Source organism: Anas acuta, chromosome 11 (genome assembly GCF_963932015.1).
Source record: "Anas acuta chromosome 11, bAnaAcu1.1, whole genome shotgun sequence".
In the NCBI taxonomy this organism is placed as follows: Eukaryota; Metazoa; Chordata; class Aves; order Anseriformes; family Anatidae; genus Anas; species Anas acuta.
In genome coordinates this window covers 447,163-470,492 of record NC_088989.1, presented here as the reverse complement: position 1 = coordinate 470,492, position 23,330 = coordinate 447,163, and the positions used below count along the sequence as shown (strand labels likewise).

Below are 23,330 nucleotides of genomic sequence, written 5' to 3'. Positions count from 1 at the left end.
TAAAGTTTATCTGAAATAAACCTCTTCTTTGTTCTCTATCAGACTATCCCAACTCTTGATAAAAACCTGAACAGCTGGCCCCAGACTTAACCTTGTTCTCCTCGGAAACTAGTGCTGCAAAGATACGGAACAGATTTTATTAGGCTTTTGTTTGCATGGTACGAGAATCTCTTCTAAATTACATCAAAATGCTACAAAGGCAATTGAACTGCCCGTTCAGTTGAACCAAAGGTGATAACACAGTAAATGCTTCAGTCTGACCTGATAACCCAAGGAACTTGCTACCTCACTGAGTCCTGTCTGTGTTCAAGGGGATGTATTTGCAAAGCAAATAAGAAATACTCCTCTCTCCAAAACTTTGCAGTATCCACACACACACGAAGTGTGGGGAGATAATAAATAACACAAACCAACCAAAAAAAACCCTCTTGGGTTAATGAAACAATACTTTGAGGAGATTAACCTCCTAAGCTTCCTGGTAGTGTATTTAGTGTGGGGGATGTGATGAGGTTATAAGCATGAAAAGGAAAGCATAGGTGTATATAATCAGGGGACAGCTGAAAGCTGACCCTGCCACATGAAATAAACAGGCTGGAGAAAGGAAGCTCCTAGAAAAGAAAGACTGAAGCCTAACAAGGAATCTATGGCACTCCAGAATAAGATAATACAAAAAATAATAACCATATTTTTCAGAATGTGTTAGGAAGCAATCCAAATTACAGCATAGCAAGTGGAGGACTCTGCTTCAGGAGGATGAGGTACTGAGTCCCAAGGCAGCATGCGTTCTCTGGATCATGGGATAGAGGTGCTATCCTGAAGTGCACTAACTTCCTTCCCACAGCTTCCCTCAGCTTTGCATCAAAAGGTCCTCACGCTGCACGTACTTACCACTGAGATACAAAGGAAAACATGAACACTGCCAAAACAGCTGAACACCTCCCTTGCTCATATACATAGAGATTGCAGCTGCCACTTTCTTGCAATATTGGTTTATAAGCAAGCAAGTTGCATTTAAAAACTCCAAGTACATCAGATATTCCAAAGATTTTTAGAAGGTTAATTTCCATTCAGCCACTGATGACACTTGTTCTGCTGAAAACCTTACGGTCACAGCCCATGGACCGTGCTCCAGATGCAGCGCAGAGATGTTAGTTTGTTGCTCCAACAGCCTCACTGTGACCCCTTTTCTCCCCACTATTTCCATCAGTTTGTTATCGCAAAGGAAAATGCCCTAGGACAAAACCTAAATTTGGATCAGTTCAGGCATGAACGCTACACAAAGGTTCTTCACCAGACTGAAATCATAGAATCATAGAATATCCCGAGTTGGAAGGGACCCATAAGGATCACCAAGTCCAACTCCTGGCACCGCACAGGTCTGCCCAAAAGTTTAGACCATGTGACTAAGTGCATCAAGCAAAGGTGTATTTACCCAAAGCAAGGCAGCTTTTCCTTGCTTGTATCACTTTAGACCTGTAGAATACATCATCTTCATTGACCACCAGAAAAATACTAAAAAGGAGCCGGTAATTCATTAAGCCCTACAGAGGCACATCTGGTTATGGAGATCTCTCAGAAGTTTAGTGCCCAGAGCAGTCTTTTTCCTCACATGCATTCAAAGTCTTTCAGACTTCATTCTCCTCCTTTCACTTTTAAGGAAGGAGGGGAGAAAGCCTCCGCAGCTCCTTTTCTTCAAAAAACAGCTCCATTTGCTCAAACTGGAATTCCTCACTTTTTATAAAATGCACAATATAACAAGAAGGGAAAAAGAGAGACATACAAGTACAAATTTTTGTTGCAGGAAATAAGTAACAGCTGCTAACAAGGACTAATCTGGCTGGTGCTTTTTCCAACATCCTTTGCTTGATGGTGATGTGCCATCTGATCAACCTAACATGCTTCAAAAGTAGTTCTTATTTCAGTGATCAAATACATACCAAATAAGCCACCTGCCATGTGAGAAAATGACTAATGCATCTTTTAGCTCTTTGCTTCATCACATAAGATTTTGAACACAGTAGCATTAGCATTTGCTGAAAGACTTGCTTTTAAAAACAAGATCCAGAAGTCTTAAGAAAACATACAAGGAGATGATAAAGACCAAAGGTAAATCTGAGAAACTTACTGCTGCTGCTGTGGCCTCCTCTCCACCTACATAGAGGGAAGAAGCAATCTCCATCACAGACAAGTTCGTGGGAGCATCTGTAGTAGATGATGATCTGGGCCGACCTGACTGCATATCTTGGGCAGACCTCCTGTTGATCTGTGGACTTCCTTTTGGAGGATCCGTCTTGCCCCGCCTGCTGTGCAGGCTTGTCCCTCTCTTCATTTTAGGTGGCACTCTGATCTGCTGAAGCACTCGGTTCAGAGCTGTGGGGTGGGTGGAGACACCATCAATTTCAGCACAGGAGCTTTGGCTTTCCAATTCCATGTCAGCCTCCAGATCAGCCTGAGCTTGCTGAACATCATGTGGAGAAACAGACGACCTCCTGCGCTGATGCTGGAAAAGGTGCTTCAAGCCTTGACCAATCACATTAATGTTCTCCAAAGCATTATGGGTTATTTTGGATAATTTCTGCTCTGATTCATGCTGTTTTTTGGTCTCTTGATCTTGGGATTTGCCTCCAGGATCAGGGTCATCACAGAACTGTTCACTGCCAGAGGGCTCCATTGATGACACCCAACAGGTTTATTTGACTATTCATACAGAAATATGTCCCCTGTCTTTAAAAGGCTTGTGTTTGTTTTAAAAATGCCAAGATTGTCAGCCAATTAGGTGTGCAATTGCTTCAAGAGTGACTATACATGCAGCTGTGCCACGGTGATCTCATGCTTATCTAATGTTAAACAAAAGAGCCATTATTATAAATCCATGCAGAAAGTAGTGGGTTAAAAAATCCAATGTACAAAACATGCCACTAACAAAACAAAATTTATCAGTTTTCCAAGCATTCCTCAATCCTTGTATTAGTTGCATCTAGGCTGTAAGCAGAAGCCAAAGCTTGTATGAGACAACTCATTTATTGCCTAAGGGAAGAAGCACAGCACAAAGGAAGCAAGAAAGGTTAAAAAAATAAAAAAAAGGGTTGTTCAAAAAGGGGGGTGGGGGAAGAAGCAAGGAGTAACCAGTAGAGTTTTTTTTTGTTGTTTGTTAAGAACAAAGCCCATAATATCTAACAGAACATGAGGTTAAATATCTCTATAGAGCACATTAGTCTTTTCGTCAGAATTAATTTTGATCCTTACGAAAGATCTGATCTTTCATGCTTCAAATGTAATGTCTGCTCTGCCTACCTGATTTTCCTGAAGAGTGCCTAACTTGACTATACTTAATATTCGCAAGAAAACAGTTATGCATCTCCAAGCATTAAGAAATGCCTTATTACGGCCAGCATCTACTGATGGCACTGGAAACCAGATATGAAAGTTTGTCTTCATGCAGGAACAGGCAAGTGAAATGACTTCAATTGGCATAGTCTTGTTCAAAATTCTCAGAGAAAACAAAAATGACTTAAAAAGCAGATTAAGTAACCCATCTGAACGGGGGGAGGGAGCAGCACCATGCATGTGTAGCTCAGCCTCTGACATAGGAAAAAAAACAACAGCTTTTCTCCAGAAGATCTCAACCTCGCCTCTCATATCAGCTGGGTTTTGACAGCAGTTGGTTATACTAGACTGCAACTGAGAACACACTACTGGAGAAGAACAGCAAAGGAATGAGGAAGGAAGGAAGGACGCAGTATCTGAAAGAGTTTCACATCAGCACCATGAGATCACATGCTCGGAAGCTGATCATTGTTTTCTTGCAGGAAAATGCTTTGATTAGGTTTCTATAAATATAGAAACCAGACCAGAGAGGTCAACCTCAATCTTGGCAAAACGCAGCCTGTGCCTTAAAAACCATTTTATTTGAAACGCAACATGTTTAGGATTTGAGAGCATTCATTTTAACTTAAAACAGCTGCAGAAACATAATGCATTGAAGTTACAATTAAGAGAGCTCTCGATTTTGTGCATCTGAAACCTGACCAATGGGTTACAGATATTCCAAAACTGCTTTCCAAGCTGGCATCCAAAAATATCAAAAGAGCTGCCTCACACTCCCCCCCCCCCTTTTTTTTTTCCTCAAATGTCATTGCTATAAGCTGGAGGCAAGATGAAATTCAGTACTTATGGAAAGTGTAACACTAAAATCATACCGTATATTAGCTGAATACTTTGGAAACAATCATTGAGATAAAATATATTGCCAGTTTAATCAATAACCCACTAAGTAATAAAGTAATAAACCACATCCCAGAAAAAAGATATCTATCCATACTCACACAGAAAATATGGCAGAATCAAACCAATTATTATTATTTTAAATATACTCAAAACTTCGTTGAAATGTCTTTATCATTATCATCCTTGGACTTTTAAGCTATATCTTTATTTCTTAACATTGCTTTTACTTTTTTTCTAATTAAACAGTTTCTCAGAAAGCTGAATTGCAGGTTCCTACTCAATTTACATTTTGAGGAAAAAAAGGCAAAACTCAATTTTCCTTTTCATACAAAAGACAAAAACAGTTTATTGAAAAAACCTTATTGGCCAAAAATCAGGAGTCCCAACATTATTTGGTATATAAAATACGAACTTGACAGTTGACCCATAACTGCCTTTTTCATTTTAACTAATTCCCTCAGCATTTGTTTTTCAGTCAGGACTCACTGGAGAGCTGTAGATCAGTACAAAAATGCCCAATATATTCCCTAACCAGCATCTTTACCACCTACTTTGTGTTGTGTATCCAAATTACCGATGATAATAATGTTGATCTAAAATAACATCATTTCAGTCTAACTGGAGTTCCAGACATTCATTATCTGCTGGAATCCACTAGCTGCTTAAATTAGTCCTGCTTCAATTTACAAGCTCACCTGAAACAAATCAGCCTAGTTAATTCACAAGCAAGTCACTACTGTGACTGATTTCTGAAATTACACTGACTTGTATCTTTAAAATGCTCCTATAGGAGCTTTGTGGTCATCTGTGCATAATTCCATATGATAAATCTGTTACGAGCCTGATAAGAATTTTTCAAACCACACTTTTGGTACGAAGATACTTAAAACTACTTATTTGTACTAGTACCTAGTTTTGCAGAAATAGATTTGTTTTACTCGTGAACTGTGAATCAGCAGAATAAATTAACTCATTTATTTATATTAACCACTAGGATTCAAGTTTTGTGCTTGCTTTTTCCACTTATAAAAGTCTTTATATTCTGTTTGAGGAAGGAAATGGAGAACCTTATACCATGAAGCTCAGGAATATACATTTCCGATTTGTATGAGAACACAGAATATCAGGAACAAAATTATTAATTCTATATACACAGTCACACTGAGCAGATGTTGTAACATTACCACTTCCCAGAACATGCTCATATAGACCTTCATTTGTGCAATTATTTCACAGCAGCAGTGGAAAACAAAGCAGTTAAAAAGAAGAAACTGGCAAAAACAGCATTAGATAACTATGAATATATAAACTAATACTTGCCTCCATCACTTGCCCTTTAGCATGGCTGACATACAGCAGTCCCTCCACTGAACAAAACTGCAAAAAGAAATTGGATATGAGATGCAATTCTTGGAAATGGGAGTAAAGATGTACACAAACAATAAAGTGAGCATGATTCCAACTTCGGGATTTTTTTTTTTTTAATGCAAGTGCCTCTGGAAGCCAGGCTACTTTAAATTCTTTCAAGTAATTGAAGGGATACAAATATAAATGAAGTTAAAACCATATTTTACAGGATAATCAAGAAGTTCTTGCGAAGGAACATTTTCTCTTGAGATTTACAGCCCTCTGGATGTACTGGAGGCACAGCTAGATTTCAGGGTAGAGCTTTCAAGGTCAGGCTGGTCTGTACCAATTTTATTTTCTCCTCTTGTTCAGTCATTCAAACTTTCCGGGCACAGGTCAAAGAGGTTGCTCTTGTTTACCTCGAGTTCACCTAGCAGGACAGAATTGTGAGTGCTTTGAAACACGAGTGCCTTTCAGCTCACTTGACAAGGAAGCTTGCGTAAGTGCCTCTGTGACCCTGGCTGAGCTGCCAACCGTGCTCAGCAGCAATCTCCGCCAGCAGGCAAGAGACCAACCGGTGTCCACCCCAGCAGTAACACCCACGCAGCACCGCTCCCTAAGGACAGGTGACTGACATCAGGCCACACTGCTTGGACGAGCCAAGCCCCATCCACAGAGGTGCGGCAGAGGGCACAGTCACCACCGCAGCGCAGAACATGCACGGAAGGATGCCAAAGCCTGAGTCCAACCTGGGCAAAGCACGCTGCTCCCAGGGACACTATCCTGCTTTTGCTGTCCTCTCCTAGAGAAGGGGACAAAATATCCCAAGAGCATGCTGACAATCTGTTTAAGGTTCCCGTGACAAGCCCAAGGCGAGGACGGGCACTTGGAGGAATGCAACAGAGGATGGCGACAGACAGCCGGGAACAGATGCACTGTCTGCATTTCTCTCGACAGACTCCTGGGAGAGCTGCGATACTCTGAAACAGCTAAATCAGAGTGATTTTCCAAAGGCAATCAGTTACTCAACTAGTTATTGAAAACCGATGGGTCTGTCTAGGGTGGGACTGGCATCCTTGGTACTCATAAACCCACCAAAAGATAAGTGTGATATTTGATCTTTTTTGTGTGTGAAGAAATATTTACCTATAGGCAAACAAAACACGATTCACTTACAGCTAACCACTGAAATATGTTGGTGCCTTCCGTGAAGGCTCTATTTTCAGTAGGGATCTAGAGATAAGCCATGGAAACGGGTAGTTACTGGACACCTTAGCTGTTAAACTTTTATGTACACAATGTTATTTGAGCTTTTTTGAGAACAAGCCAAGATTGTGACTGAAGCTTTGGTCACCCACAGAGATTGAATTTGGCAATTGGTTAGAGCTTCCAAAGGGAAAAGCCTCGATCATAAGGAAGCCAACCACAATCAGACTCTTCTGGGCAGTTTTAGCAAAGCTGAGAGCATTAGGAGGTCAGGGTGAAACACCATCTTTTACCACGGAGATCAAATTCCCCATGCTGCAGAGCACAGAAGCACACGATAACAAACTGTTGTTCTCCAAACTGCATCTATTCTTTAACATAGGACTTTAAATTTTAGGGCTCTTATTTATGTGCATTATCATATATTACAGAACAAATACAAAACAAGCTTCAGAATACATCAGCACTTAGCAGAATATTACAAGACTGCACAACTGCAGGATTTTGACTATTTTATTATGTATTGGATTCTCACCTCCAGACAGACTGCAGAGAAAGAAGATGTTAACAACAAACACTGAAGTAGTGTGCTAGAATGAGACAAGTGATGAAAGCAAATATGAAGAACTTATAAAAAAGATGGAGGGAAGACAAATGAAACCATTTTGTTGAACAAGATCTTGACACAGAAGTTAGATTTCTGTAATAATTTCTGTAGAAAAATAAGCACAGCAGGCAACTGTTAACATATGAGGTACCACTACCATAAATTTGTAGCCATTCAACTTTTTTTTTTTTAATATAAGTTTTAATATTATTTTTTTCTTTTAAGTAGTGCAAGAGTTTCCAACGGCTGGGTCTTCACAGACATGCCCTACAGCGCTATGGGTTACTTCTAAGAAAAAAATGAACTTTGAAATCAGCATTGAAACAACTCAGAGATAACTTGTTTGCAATTGGAGTACTTGTTACAGATACAAGCAGTATAGAACCTCAGAAATTGGGAAATAATTATTTTCAATAAAAGAAAAAAAGATTCTGCCTTCTAATATCTACTATTTGTGCAATATTTAAACATTGCTAATCCTTAACATTAGTGTTCCAGTACAATTACCTAAGGAACTCTCACATTTGGTTTATTCCATAAACAAGTCAGGATAGTAACTCATCACAGAGTTGTAGACCACAGTTAGCAGGGATCTCACGTAGGAAACAATTACTGTTTCTCCTATTTAGCAAGTCAGAAATACTTTTGTTTCTCCTGAGGAAGAATGACTTTTAGGAAGAAAAAAAAACAAGCTGAATTTGAGAAATCCCAGATTGTTCTGAGAAATTAATCCTGAAATGGATTCTGTATCAAGCCAAACAGTTTAGCAAGAAAGACTAGAGGAGCAGTAGTCACATACTAGAAAGCAACATATCATGGGAACCCTGGCAACAGCAACAAGCAGCAGAGCAAATAAGGATGGAAATCTCTGGGTGTTCACAAGAAGTCCCATCAAAACGAGGAACTCAAGAGAAACCGGAACGGGTGTAATCTTCAAGGGACTGAGGTCTGGAGAACATTCGAAGAGGAAGAGGAAGATGACAGAATAAATAATTTGACCCAGAACAACAACTGGATAGTAGCATGACTGCCTGATATCAGGAGAAATTATTTTTCTTCCATTTTTACCCAAATTCTTCACTCTCAGTTTAAAGAAATATTCTGTCATATTATAGTATCTAAGTGAATAAATAAAATGGAAGTAGTAATTAAATATAATAGCTGAGATGGCAGATAGCAGAAAAAAAGTTAATCAGAGCCCCAAAACAACAGTATTTTTAAATGGAAAGAATATCAACAGTTTTCTAGATAGACAGAATTCATCCTTCCTCTCCAAAATTCATGCAAGAAAAGGCTTAACTGAATTCTAGTGAAGCTCCAAAAAACCCAAGGGACAACAGCTATACCACTGCCCCACACCTCGCCATAACCCTGACAATGAAGGTGCAGGAAAATAAACGGAGTATGGCTGAAAGAACAATTGAAAGACAGAAATGGGATGATTTAAACTAAACAGTGGAGCTGGGAGATGAGGAAAAAATTGCTTGGAGTACATGCAATGTGAACCAAACCTCTGTTTTAGCTCTGCAACTAAGAATTTAGAAAAGGGCAACAGCCCAAAGCCAGCTACACTGCTAGACACAGTAAGGAGTGGCAGGCAACATGCCTCAAGACATTCAGTGAATGAACCCACAGTGTTTTGGGGTAAGGTGCCTACACCACTCAGAGCGAGACAGGAGGTGCTAGATGGAGAGAAACTGCCACTTTAATAGGAACAAGGGACACATGGCAAAGCAAGAAACCTGTAGCCTGTTTTTTAAGCCAACTGTACAGTGCTACAGAGCAAAAAGAACACAGTAGGACAGACGTAGGTTTTACTGATTTCTGCCTAAATATTTCCCTAAAACTTCCAACCTATTCCCAACATTATCCAGATGTCAAGATGCCATCTCTGCTATCCTTGCTTTCCCTTCTCATACCACAGATGCAACAGGAACACAGCCATCATAGGTCAATCTGGTTCCGTCAGTTCTGGTATGAAAACTTCACCAAGTCAGTCTCTGAGCCCAGTATTTATTTTCCAGTATGCAAAATTATGGTATTCCATAATGATCAGACTGTGGGGCAATGTTACTGCTTCTGCAGTTTAGCAGTTTGTTGTTCTTCCTTCTTAGAAAGTACTGGCTTTCTCTAACGCACCCTGATGAAATGCTTCGCTGTATAAATTATTGATGGGATTACATTACCATAGCAGGTGAATAACCTATGTATTTACCCTCGGAATGCTCCTACATTCTGTTGCAGTACTATTACTTCCCTCGTTTTCAGATGAAAAAGGAAAACACAACGGTCAAGTGGCTTACGGTTATCTAAGACCTTTGGAGCAGAGATCCAACAAGCTTTATACCTAGTAAGGTTAACGCCACACCTGCACTATCTCTCACTGCTGCCACCTTCTGACTTGCTTACGGGCAGGTAGTGATTCGTACTACATCTGGAGCCTCCCACAACTACTTTTAAAATAATCTTTCTGGCAAAGGCTACACACAGGTTATTTTCCACTTGATTCATACCTCAAGAAAGCTAAATCAAGGTTAAAGAAAGAGTTAACTTGATACATGCAGCTTTAAGAACTGTTTGTCAAAACACGCCATAGTTCATTATTTGAAGAAAATGTTTTAATCAGTTTTCACTGTTGAAGGGATATATAGCAGCACAGAAATTGTCCACTTTCAGTGCAGTGGAGCCCATCGTTTCACCAATGTGGCTGAGAACAGCTATGGAAATATTTCCTTCATAGTCAGAAGCCTATATTGAGTGCTGCACTGAGTAGTAAAACAATGAAAAGAGCCTACCTTCAAATACCAAATTAATTACACACATACAAAGGTGAACAGGAATAATTTAGTTTTTTACCTTACTCCTCTTTAAAGAAATCATTCATTGAAACAGATTTTACTCCTTGAAGCATTTCAATTTTTTTTTTTCCTGTGGCCAGTTGCACTCCTAATATCCACTTTTGCTATTAATACTTACATTATCTGAATCAGATTTTCCAGCCTCTCGAAAAATACATCACTAGGCCATGCCAAACATTTTGGCATGTACTTCTTCAGGAGAGAGAAGAGCGGGGGTAGAGAGAAAGCTCAAAGTTGCTCTTACTCTCATTGCCTGTCTTTCAGGAGATGCTGCTACTTTCAATGTGTCAAAGCTGACTCAAATGTCAGGAACAAGAAAATCACAAAGACTGGAAAGACATGTATTTTCATTCCAATTCCCAAGAGAAGATAAAAGGTTACACTACAGCTATTTTGGGCATTACAGAGAGGACTAAGCATACTAGTCAAACAGATGGTGTCTCATTTTAACTCCTAGCAGATTCATATGCAACAATACCAGCACAGAGGCTGGCCAGATTTAAGACCTCCAGTTCTAAAAAGAAAGCTTTATTCCAAGCCTGAAGTTATAAGAGGGTTAACGCATGTTAAATTAACAGGCTTGTGAAGATGGATATCACCTACCACCAACCCACGCTATGTGCGATTTTAACATGTGCTTTTATCCCTGAATTTCGGAGAGCATTGCATTTACTTTGACTTGTGAAAGAAGAAAGTAGAACTAACCTGGCACAGAGTAGTAAAATACTCCCCCTGATGACTCAAAAACAGTATTCATTCTCTGATCTTCCAGCAGTGTTGACTTGACTTACTGGTATTAAGAGACAGATCAAAAGAAATTTTCACTTGGCTCAGCAAAATCATGCTTTTTCTATTGATTCAGCTGCTTTTAGCATTATACTTACGAAAGCTTTCCACTGACATAAAGCATCAAATGAGCTAAAAAGTAGAAACTTAGGCTTCAAATAGTTTACAAGGACTAACTCAACCATATTTGAACCCAAAAGGGGAAAAAGTCCCCTAACCCATAACAGTGATAACCATCTCTGTACCTTCACCCCAGATCTTCAGCACATCTGCGCTGGACAGTGTACCTTATCCACTCTCCACAAAGCTGGAGTCAAAAGAAGCAATATCCATCTCGTATGTGATAGCTGCCTTCATGCTGTTGAGAAAGATACCCAAAAAGCTTTACTCTGTCTAAAGACCATTGCCATTAAAAAAAGCCTTCTTGCTGCAAAACCTGGCAGCTTATTGCATTAGTGTTACTTAAAACAAGACACAAAACAGACAGGACAAAAATTCTGATCAGAGGGTAACATGACTCATTAACAAACCACTTCCAAACTTTCATATGCATGATATGAGTTTCATCCGTTCTCTTCAGAAAGCAATTTTCCTTCCTTCCTCCCCTCCCCCCCCCCCCCAAGTGAACTGGTCTGGGGAGCTCTTAATTAAGTGCAACTCTTAAAAACTTTATTAATGTAACTGTAATGGCCTTTATCTGGGGCTGTTTTTTTAAACATCTTTTCTTCTCCAATTAAATTTAAGTCCCTCCCTGCAGTGCTACAAAGATGTCCAGTTGTGCCCATTAAACACTGCCCAGACTCCCTCAGACAACACTTGACAGACTGGGAGAGCCTAGCAGAAAGACTTCCCTACCTGCACCTCCTTACCTACACTCTTTCCTAAGAACCTGCTACCAGATGCTGACAGGAATAGGATACAAGTGTAATATTTTTTTAACCTGACTCATCATTGCCAGTTTTGTAAATCTCAGTTAGCTCGAGCACAGTTTGAGACAAGGAACACGGAGCATGCATGTCCCCTACCAGGCAGAAATAGTGGCAAACTAGCCCTGCACCTCAGGAACACAGACCAAGCAGGGTCACAAGTACCTGTCTGAAAGTGCACAGGCCTATTGCCAGACCTCTGAAAAGAGTTTCTGCACTTCTTTAGATCAAAGGAAGGGACCCAAAGTAGCAACAACTCACGATTACAGCACAACAGCATGCATTTTGGAGCAGTGCTTAGCGTTTGCCGTAGATGCAACTGTTGCTGTACGAAACCTGTGGCTTAATGCTTTGTTGATTAAACATGAACCTGTGTGTTTCAAACATAATGTGGTTTATTTGGTTAGTTTTGCACTAATATGAGACACTTTTAGCCCAAGTTTTGATATAGCAAAGGTATGATCATTGTTCCATATTTAATTACCTTTCTTGGCATGGGTGTAATGAGTATTTCACTGCAACGTCAAATAAATTCAACTGCAGCTGACTAGTTTTGAAAATGCTTTTTAAAGAACTGAAGGACTATACTTCCTAGACTCAAGCAATAAAAATACTGATGCCCACCCATAGCCCTCTGCTTCCAGTAGGTTCAATTACGCTGTTTTAGAGAATCCACACAAATCACATAAATGCTGCACAGCTAAGCAGCCACACACACAAACATGCTAGCTCTTCAACATCCACCTCCACCACCTCAGCCACTCAGGTATATAGAAAGCGGGCTTGACAACTTGCTTGCCAATGGGAATGGAGCAGTCATGCATTTACAGCCTCAGCCAAAACCCAGAATGTTTCCTCCCACATTCATGGCAGAGTCCACATGGAAAAAAAAAAATACACAAATACACCCAAGACAACACAGAAATGGATTTGTTTGAAATAAGTCTCAAGTTTACCTACCACTAAGGAAATGGATGAAACCAGATGCAAAACCAAGCAAGAACAAGGTGCTTGATTCCTGAACTTTTGTTCAACTTGATTCCCACGAGAACTCCCAAGTCACTCCCTAGAGAACTGCCTTCCAGCTGGCCAGGCCCCTCAGCCTATACTGATGGATGGGGAAGTGCAAACACAGCCATTTCATGGAAATACTTAAACTGTTTTTTTAAGCACGGCCTCACTGAACACAGCAGTTATCCAGTCTTGAGATCACCCAGTCAGTGATAACAGGATCAGCCCTCGCTGCTGTCCATAGCATCACCCTACAGACCAAGCAGCCTGACTTCGCACAGCTACTCACTGCAAACTAACCAAGCTGCTGCTCCAGAAGACTGGCATGCTCTTCCACAGCAAAGGGAAAAAAAAAAAAAAAAGAAAGCTAATTAACATCCCCCCAGCCATCCCAACCTGGGCTTTCCCTTAGCAGAAACACAGGTAAGTGTCTTGCCTTTGAGACCCATTTGCATTGACCTCACACTTGGTGTAAGCACGAACACACCCATCTGCCAGGTCTGCAGAGAGCTGTGGCTCCCATGCCCCAGCACTGGTGTGGACAGGTTCAGCTGGAAACCCAGCTCACTGCCCCAGCATTAAGCGGCTAAAAGCAGACAGCAGTGCTCCGGTGCAGCACGGACAGCAAGCCAGTACCAACAGGAAAGCAAAAGACTGGAGCTAGAGGTTATCCCAGCTGAAACCCTACATTGTGAAGGATCGCAACAGCCACACACCCTGAGATTTCCATCAAAAATGCTTTTGTGTTACTGAGTCAGTCAACCACTCTAGGCCTGAATCAAGTAAGTTCAGCTCTAAGAGCCCCTGAAGAAAAGCTGTTTTGTTTTTTTTGTTTTGTTTGTTTGTTTTTCCATTTCTCCAATTTTAATCATTATTCAGCCTCACTTAGTGCAATGCGCTCTGTCACTGCTCCCTACCAACAGGACAAGTGATATTACTTCTCACTGCTGTTACCCACTGAAGCATAAGATGCTTATTCAGCTCTCTCCCACAGGCAGTGATTTACAAACAACGAAGCCTCTACAGGTCTGCTACTTCTACCGATCCCAGAAAAGACCACAGTCTTTCTGCTCCACACCAACATACCAGAAACCATAGAAAACACATTTATTTGCTAACAGGACAATTGCCATGGCAACTAACTTCCAGGAAAATCAAAGTCAACAAGTCCAGGACAAAAAAACAGGCCTATAAAGCATTTATTAAGGGAGACCAATCAGCACATGCAAGTCTGAGAAATATGGAAATTCGCTAGATTTCTCTCTGAAGAAACCAGTAGTGGAGGAGTCTGCAAACTTCTCATCACAACCCATCATGCAAGTTGAACCAGTGACACTACCACCTGTCTCAACATCTCAGTGCCCTTTAGCATTCTTAGAAGTTTTTTTGTCTCCTTTTAGGCTGGTTTTAGAGCAACATTTCTCTTGTGTACAAATTCACCTTTCAGACCACTTATTTATGCCAAAAGAAGACTTTGTTTTATACTCAAATTCATTGCCATTCTACATATTAGCATTCACTCTTAGTCATGAAATTGAATAATGAAAATACAGTTGTTGCAAATAAAACGACGATTTTCATGAAATTGAGTGTTTTATGAAGGTAGATCAATCTCATCTTACAGACAAGGAAACAAAGTAACTTGATTAGGGATGTGCCAAACAGAATCTACATTATTTTAGCAATATTCAGAGAGAGACTAAAAATTGTTAATCTAAATATTTTTCACAGAACAACAACATTTTTGGGCAACGGGCATCAATTTTGAGTGATGGAATTACAAAGACCTTAGTTTGTTTATATATGATTAAAATGGCACCTAGTTTAAAGAATACAAAACAAATCCCTAATCCAAGTCCCTGCCACACTATCTAGAACACACAGTAAGATACAGACAGCTCTGCAAAATATTTCACTAGTGTGTTTCTCCAGTTTTCATGAAACCAGCTCATGGGAAACAAACACTTTTCTGCCAAATGGTATTTTGGTATAGTACCATAGCCAAATAACAATGCCCAGGCTAGACTGAGGAACCCCTCCGAAGTTTCTTGCAGTAAGTTCTGCCCACGTGTAACAGAGAAATTTAACAAGCTACCGCCTGGAGATCCTAACTCTGCTAGCAGGGGAATAACAGAAGGGATAACTACAGCCATGAGAAGGGTCCCCTTCTCAACAACAGCACACCACTATCAGCCCTATTTTATTCAGTCCACTTTGTGTTCCTGTTACAGGAACAATAACATTGCGCCATTAAGGCAGGTTAAGAGTCCCTTCCTCCTGTACCATCCCCACTTCAGTCAACGGAGCTCACAAATGAAAGCTCTTTAGAAAAGCTTGTCTGCTGAAGACACATTATGCATCTGCGGAGCATGCCAGAGTACTCAGTCAAGTATCTACTTTCAGCACACTCGTTTTCATTAAAGAAAGAATGATGAATAGTCCAGTCTTCTATAAAACTGAGATGTTTGTCTGACTGTCACTGTAACCTGTAATTAATTGATAGGCTGCCATGGCCCAGAAATATTAGCATGAACACCTACATCCCACAGGAGAGACATTTCCAAGTAGCTTATGAAAGAGCAGATAGTATCACCGCACACTAACCTCTTTCAAGCCCACACTGAAGAGATTAGCTGACCTCCTCGTTCCAGCTTTAGCATTCAATGTGAAATTACAGCTAAAAGCCTTAAGATAAAATACAGCTGAGCAAGCTGGCAAACGTTCTGCAATTCTTAAACAGGAAAGTTTCTCCATCTTCCGTTACCTGGGTGTGACAAAGCTGCACAGCCACAAAGTGAAGTCCCAGCTTTGCTAGCTTGTACATTACAGGCAGATTGCTCTGAGACCGTTGCTGTGAGTTGCTACACACCTGCCTCACAAGTAGGTATTTCAGATCTCCGAATATTCTGCAGTGTATTACAAACTCCTAAGCAAGTTGCACAGAGCAAAAGACTATTGTGCTGTGACCGAGCACAGGAAGGCGAGCAAGCCCTGCTTCACTTCTAGTCTTCTCCAGAGACGCTTTCCAATTCAAGGCAGCTATCTTAAAACTTGATCTGAATGCTTTCTCTTTACCTAACCAGAGAAAAAACCAATGTTTCCCAAGTGCGTTTCAGTGACTATTTAATGTTTGTCAGATGCTCAGAAGAAGAAATCTACAGAGCTTCATAGCATTTGAGAACTGAATGGTTAAGCAATGAAGGCTCAGGTCATACACCACAATCAAATCGCTCTTCTGAAAGGCAGCTTTCAAGGATTCCTATGGCAGGTTCAAATGAGGTCAAATGCCATATAACGGCATTTGCTGGTGCTTGCACGGTCTCACTGTACATGTGTGTACTCCATTGACCTACACTGTTATTCATAGAAGCTTTAGCAATCTGAATCAAGAAAACATACACCTAGAGTTATCTGCCCCCTTTAACCAGATGGTCTTTTCTTTCCACGTCTTCCCACCTTGACTCCCTCCAACGTGTGAGAATAAACATAGTTCACCAAAAGCTAGCAGGGAGCCCAAGTTCCAAGAACTTGTATTCTGTTCAGATATCATACTTTTATAAGGCTTTGTTACTTCCCACCCTTGGGCAGACTGAGTAAAGTTTCATTCCCCAAACACACTGATTCCCAACTTCAGTAGCATACTTTGATTATCCATTTGTTATAAGATATAGTAGGCATACATACCTCAAAATTGCTCAGACTCACTCGTCTCTTTGCATAGATATGCTCACAGTTGTAATCCAAATGTCTTCAATAAAGATCTGTTTTCAAAAATACTTCGACATATAAATTCCACAGGAAATAGGAAATTCAGAGGAGGGAGGGAGATATGATTTGTTGGCTTTACATTTGCAGACAGCTGCATTCAGTAGTGCAGGTCATTTTCAGAGTAAATCTTGGCAACAAAACTTCTTTGTAAAGAAGGACCTGTCAAAATTAACAAGCATAGTAAGAAAACCCATCAACATCTCACCAGCAAGAGAACAGCATCACAGATCCACAGTCTCCTCCAGAGAGGGCAACCAACTCTTATTTGAAAGACTGTTTCTACTTACTGGACTCTGATACTAAACACGTCAAAGCAAGTGGTAGGTCTAATAGATGCTGGCAGAAAGTAAACTTCCTAAAGCCAGCACTCATACTGACACCAGTATAAGTAACATTTCTGAAGGAAAAATAAAATGCAGCTGGTAGTATATCTGAGTTAGATGCTGCTTTTAGTTAGTGGATTGTTAGTTCCAATCAAATAAAGTGTGAGGGATCTCAAAACATGACAATGAGCTTCTTAAAAAAAAAAACAAAAAAAAAAACAGCAATTTTCACATGGTACACGTTGGGGGAAAAATAATTTAAAAAATCAAACAGCAAAACACTTAAAAAAAAAAAAAAAAGGCACAAAAGCCTTAAGCCCCCATTTATTTTTCTTAGGCAAGATCTAGACAAAGTAGATCTTCCTCCATCTACAAGTTGCTTCCATACATTGAAATGCTTCTAGATGGCGTGTCAGGATTTATCTTGGAACTTACACAGGCGCAGGTGGATACGACACTCCAGCAAATTGGCCTATTTGGCCCAGGTACACTGCAGGACCATGGCGGTCGCAGAACAGTGTAAGTCCCGCAAGCTGGAGGGCCCTGCTGCCCACCGGCATAGGAGACAAGAGCTCCCCAGCACTGAGAGGCACAGCCCCCGGGCTACAACACCAGGCTTCCTTTCCCTGCCCCCGTTTCCAGGTGCTCCCCCAGACCCGCACCATGTTATTGACTAATCGCGAAGCCACCCACTGATCTCGCTGAGGACAGGACCAGCAGCAAGGACGGCACAACTGCACCACAAGCCAAGAGGACTGCAGCACATCAGAGCGGGCTCCCGGCGTTACCACCTCGGTGCCCGTAGCCCAAACGTGCCTTACCAAGGGGTCCCAGCCTGCAGCCGCTTGGTTTGAAGTGACGGCCCCTGACACGGGGGTTGCATCGCTGCCCTCTACGCCTCCGCTGGGACCTTCAGCGCACAGCCTGACATCCCCTGTCCCCCGAGGAGCCGCCCTCGCCCCTCCTGCAGGGCCGGGGGTGCCGCCCCGCGGGTACCCCGGTACCAGCGCCAGGCCCAGGCCCCGCACGGCGCTGCCGCCGCAGCTGTACCCGCTGAGCTCCGTGCTCTGAAGGCCGCCCCGGGAAACCCTCAGGCACACGGCGTGCGGGCTCCTCCACGCACCGGCCTACGGGAGCCGACCCGGGCGCCTCGCCGCGGGCAGCTGGCGGAGCCGGCCGGGAGGAGGCCGGGCCGGCACCGCCGCCTCGCTGGAACAAAGGAGCGGCGCCCCCGCGGGCCGCCGGGAGCCCCCGCTGCCGCTGCCCCGGCCCCGGCCCCGCCGCTGCTGTCGGCGCCAGCCCCGAGGCCGCCGGGAGGCGCCCCCTGCCCCGGCCGCCCCCGCGCCCCCGGCCCGCGAGCTCCCGCCGGCCGCAGCGAGGGCGGCCCCGGCGCGGCTGGGCGAGGAGCGAGGGGAGGCGGCCGGGAGGGCGGCGGAGCGCGGCCCGACAGCGGCGGGGGCGGGCGGAGAGCCCGGCCCGGCCCGCGGGGACCGCCTCAGCCACGGGCCGCCCCGCGGCCGGCCGCTCGGTGCCGCGTTCGGTTCGGTGCCGCGTCCCGTCCCGCCCTGCCCTGCCCCGCCCCGCCCTGCCCCGTCCCGCACTCACCGGCCGAGCGCGGCGCCCCCGCAGTGCCGCCGGGGCCGCCCCATCGCCGCGCGCCGCAACCCCCTCGCACCGGCCGCGCGCGACGTCAGCGCGCAGCGGCGTCGGCGGCGGGGGCGGGAGCACGCGAGGCACCGCCCCCTCCCCGCCCTCCCAAGCCCCCCCCCCAAGCCCCGCCCCTCCCCGCCCGCCTTTGCGGCTGCGCGCCGGGGGCGGGGCCGGCGCCGGGGGGCTGCTGCCCCGAGAGGCGCCCGGGGAGGGGGAGGGGGAGGCGGGTCCGCGGCAAAACCTGCGAGTGGCCGCCTGCCGGGGCCGGCTCGGGGCTTAAAACGTCCCGGTGCCCCCGCGGCGGGCCTGGGTAACGCGGCGGGCGGGGGCACCGCGAGCAGGGCCGGCCGCTGCCTGCCGGGCCCCTCAGCCGCCCGCGGCCCCTCAGCCCGGTGTCGCGGCGGGCCCGGCTGGGAGCGCGCTGGGAGCCCGGCCCCACGGGGCTGTCGCTCCCTCTCCGGGGTGAGGCGAGCGCCTCCGAAGCTCCGGTGCCACCGATTTGCCTTTCTGTACCTTCCCCAGAATGACTTCCACTGTCCTGGTCAGATCTCACGATACCACCCCTGGTTTGTTGGCCAAGCCCTTCGGTAAGAGGAGTCCCCAGCCCTGCAGGTACCGCTGTGCCTCCGCATGTTTCTTGGTCCTGCCCTTGTACAATTTTCCTTAAGGGAGTTGCTGGGAAGAAGCTGAGTAACACACTGCAGACAAGGGCATGAAGTAACCAGGTGATTATAACGGACTGAGACATTACGCTCAGAGTAAGCTTTGGTTCTTCCATCTCCAGTCTCTATAGAAACCAACCCTGCCTGACTGCTGGGAAACCATTCCAGGAACAGCAGCAGGCATCAGCTGTACTGCTGGAGATGGTGACTAAAGGCCATGAGCTACCCTGGGAGTTTGTTACAGAGAAAAACACAGCTCAGGAGGGCAGATGGGGTTAGAATGATGAAAAGCCTTTGCTGATCTGACCTAGAAAAATGTTCCTTTTAATTCAGCATCAACTCTCAGGGAGGCCTTATAGCAACAACCCTGAGCTTGTTTTGTGGTTGTCGTCCTCCTGAAATCTGTTTCCCTTTATATTCAGAAGCCAATTTCATTCACTTTTGCATACATAGGAGACATGTCTGCAACACAGATGTCTCCTCATATGCATGCAATATAATTCAGTTCTGCAGTGCTCTCACAATGAGAGGATTATTATTTCTATACGTACAAATGGATGTGTGGGGATAGGGTTTGGAATGATTCTGGGCAAAAGGAGAAAAAATGACAGTTTTAGTGGTCATAAACGATTTTCAATGTGTTTCAAGGGGTTACTTGTAATGTTTGGATGCCAGACAGCTCAAAGTACACTCAGAACAGGCCTGCTTGGCCATCACTCGCAGCAAACCTTCTGGCTCCAGTGTTAGACAAGGAAGTTTTCAAGTTGTTTGACTCCCAGGTTTGTAGAGCAAGTGACTCTTGCTCAAAGCTTCGACCATATCCCCTGCAGTGTGGGTGAGCTTGGTAGAGTACATCCCAATTAGTTTAGTGCCATCTGTCTTTACGGTACCAAGTGGTTCACAAACAAGTTGGACCGTGGTCCAGAGAAGATCCCATTGTCACATGCCCCATGGGTAATGGGAGGTGTAAGACAACCCCAGCCCTAGGACATGGTAGGAGGTGGCTCTGCAGTGAAGGACCTGGGGGTCTTGGTGGACACCAAGCTGAACCTGGGGGCACAGTGAGTCCTTGCCGCTAAGAAAGATAACGGTATTCTTGGCTGCATTGGGCTGCATTTGCTGGCTTTCCAGCAGGTCGAGGGAGGTGATCCTTCCCCTCTACTCAGCATTCATGAGGCTGCACCTGGAGCACCATGTCCAGTTCTGAGTCCCCCAGTACAAGAGGGACATGGACATATGAGGAAGAGTCCAACATAGGTCCAGAAAGATGATGAAGGCACCAGAGCACCCCTCCTATGTGGAGAGGCCAAGAGAGCTGAGACTGCTCAGCCTGGAGAAAAGGAGGCTCAGGGAGATCTTATCAAGGTCAACAAATACCAGTGCTGGCATTGTTCCTTCCCAGGTGCAGGACTTTGCACAGGGAAGCTGGCTTTAGTTACAGGGGAGTTGGCCTCAGCCAGCACAGCCAGCTGAACTGGAAACACAGAGTTTCTGTTCAGCCTTGTAGCTGCACAGACAAAAGCAAGGGGAAAAAAAAAATACCCAGTAGCCAGGGCCCTGCAAAGGGCTGCAATACAGCTGCTGTTACAACCAGGCAGAGTATTGCCCACCAAAGTCCTGTCCTTGCCTTTGTCTTTGGATGGAGCATACAGATGATGCCAGTGGTACTCTGGGGCCAGCAGGGCCCAGGAGAGCCCTTCCCAAGGGACGCACTGGCCTGCTCTGGGCCATCCTGGATGACACTTGCCAGACAGGCACTTCTGGCTATAAATACTTGGTTGAGTGCCAACCTTCTGGAGCCAGAATCTCCTTCTGGGTTCTGTCTTATGGAAGAAAACCTGAGCAGCCCTGCCAGGGGTGGAAGAGTACTGCAACTGATGTGATGATGGATGGGGCAGGGCTGGAAGATTTCTTCCCACATGGTTTGACCACACTCTACGACACCTACTCTGCAGTAGCAATTAGTGCAGTTATCCCAACGTCTTTAACTGGTTAACACCACAATATCTGAGTTTCTCTTCCTTGCTCTTTTCTCCATTATTCCCTTGTTTGTTAGACACCACTTGAGAAACCCTGGGAAGACACAGGTCTTCAGAAAACAAATGACCTCCTAATGACTTCAGTGGCTTCTTTTCCACAGTCAGGCTACTTTGAACTGTGGTCTTGTCAGATTTGCTAGGCTGAACAAGGAAAAGCAGTGATACTTGGACTGGAGATGTCTAGGGAAATACATGCTGGATGACTGAGCACCTGACACTTCCCTTAGAGTCAGGTCAAACTCAGTGCCTTGTTGAAATGGCAGGAGGAAGCACTTCTGTCTTGAATTCCTGCCTTTCACATGGGAAACTAAATCAAAGTCTCTGTTGCATACAGATAAGAAAAAGGTCCTGAAAATTCATATGTATGTTCTTTTTCTGTGACTTACCTGCTATTATTTCAACCGGACTTTGCCTTCCGGCTTTGCCAGTCTGTATTTTTCTTTTCTGCTATTAGACAGGTGACTGGTCAAAATCAGTGTCTGTGCTGTAGAGGCTCATGTGAGGATGGGCATGAATGCTTGCATAGGCACCAACCTCCTTCATGCATGCAACAAATATAGTTTCATGCAAAGTATTACATACAAAAAGAATAATTGAAGTAACTCACGTATGCAAGCAAAAATTTGGCATGTAAATTTATATAACAAGGTAGTGCATAACGAAAGAAAGGAGAATAATTTTAAACCTGTTCAGGTTAAATAAGTTGCTGCTCTCTCACAGATTCTACCCACAGCACCATTTTCTCATGACCAGGAATAGACTGCATCCCTTCTTTGACAGTAAGAGCCTTGCCTGAAAATACAACTGCAACTGCTTTGGCGTATCTTTTAAACTTCCATTGGCGTGCTCTGACACAAATGTCAGCAGTCATAACAATGTTGCTTTTGTTATCATGACAGAATTATAAAGTGCTGAGCTGCAAAGCACGCCATTGAAAAAAAAAAAAAAGGGGGGGGGGAGTTATCCTGCAGGGCTTAACTGAAAATGGGCCATCAACTTGAAAGTATAGTAGGCATGACAGGGATCAGGAGTTCGGTAAGAGGATTTTTACAAATACACATGTGATTTCAGTGCTTTCATAGCAAAATGACACCTGTTAATTGGGTAAATCTGGAAAGACTGGATAACGTAGGAGGTAAGTTTCTCCAAGACTATTCCACTAGAAACCAGGACACAGGAAGACCCAAGTACCAATTCAGAGAGAGACTAGGTCATCTCAGATCAGTGCTTAGGGCAGTACTGGATCCCAGGAAGGGCCTCCTGGAGGAAGTTAGGACTCTGTTTAAGATGTGGACTTTGAACGTACACAGTGGACTTAGACATCTAACAGGTCAGATACCAAATGCTGTGGGCAATCTGGGTTCAGACTGAATGAGATTTCATTTTGCTAGTATTTATTCTTCTAATTCATAGCCGTGCAACACAACCCTCCAGAAGGGAGTTTTGTTTGCTTTCAAGGATGAAATGTCAGGTAGAAGGACCTTCTTAGACCACATACTTATCTAGATTCTTTGTAGCCTATGGTTTCAAATGCTATTCGGGATTCTGGATGTCTCCATTTTGGGGTTTACAATATGAAACAGCCTTTAGGAATTTTTTTGTAGAAGGTGAAGACTCGGGATTTTCTAACACAAAGGCTTTTTATGGCATCATGGGTTAAGGAAAACAAAACTGCATGGTAAAATCAATAATGCCAATCAGTTTCTGAATGAAGACATGCATTTGCTCAAAATACTACTGTGAGCATGAGCATCCACTTGAATGGCTTCAAAGCTAGCTAAGACCTCTGAGGGAAAACAGAGGTGCAATAAACACTGTCCAAGGGCAGAAGTATTGTATGAGCACTAAATGGGTTATGAAGACTGTTTGTATTTAATTAGTAGTAAGTAGGGGTATTAAAGCTAAAGTAAGATAATTTTG

At 43.9% G+C, this 23,330-nt stretch overlaps 1 protein-coding gene and 1 long non-coding RNA gene across 15 annotated transcripts in view; one reads left to right on the top strand and one right to left on the bottom strand.

Annotated features, from left to right (window-relative positions):
- LOC137862533 (uncharacterized) overlaps positions 1-23,330 on the top strand; it is a 453,236-nt gene that overhangs the window by 21,612 nt on the left and 408,294 nt on the right. The window lies entirely within an intron of this gene.
- The window catches only part of TMCC1 (transmembrane and coiled-coil domain family 1), a 143,596-nt gene that overhangs the window by 71,232 nt on the left and 49,034 nt on the right, over positions 1-23,330 (bottom strand). For 7 of the 14 annotated variants that reach the window (XM_068694682.1, XM_068694677.1, XM_068694678.1 and 4 more), the window contains 3 exons: positions 16,653-16,895; positions 5,548-5,604; positions 2,126-2,837 (listed from right to left, as the gene is read on the bottom strand). In XM_068694682.1, the coding sequence (XP_068550783.1) occupies positions 2,126-2,671 (546 nt within the window). In that variant the 5' untranslated portion in view covers positions 2,672-2,837; positions 5,548-5,604; positions 16,653-16,895. Of the gene's footprint in view, positions 1-2,125; positions 2,838-5,547; positions 5,605-11,276; positions 11,390-16,652; positions 16,896-18,664; positions 18,802-23,330 lie in introns of those variants that run through there. The other 7 variants (XM_068694684.1, XM_068694688.1, XM_068694686.1 and 4 more) reach the window with 7 other exon arrangements.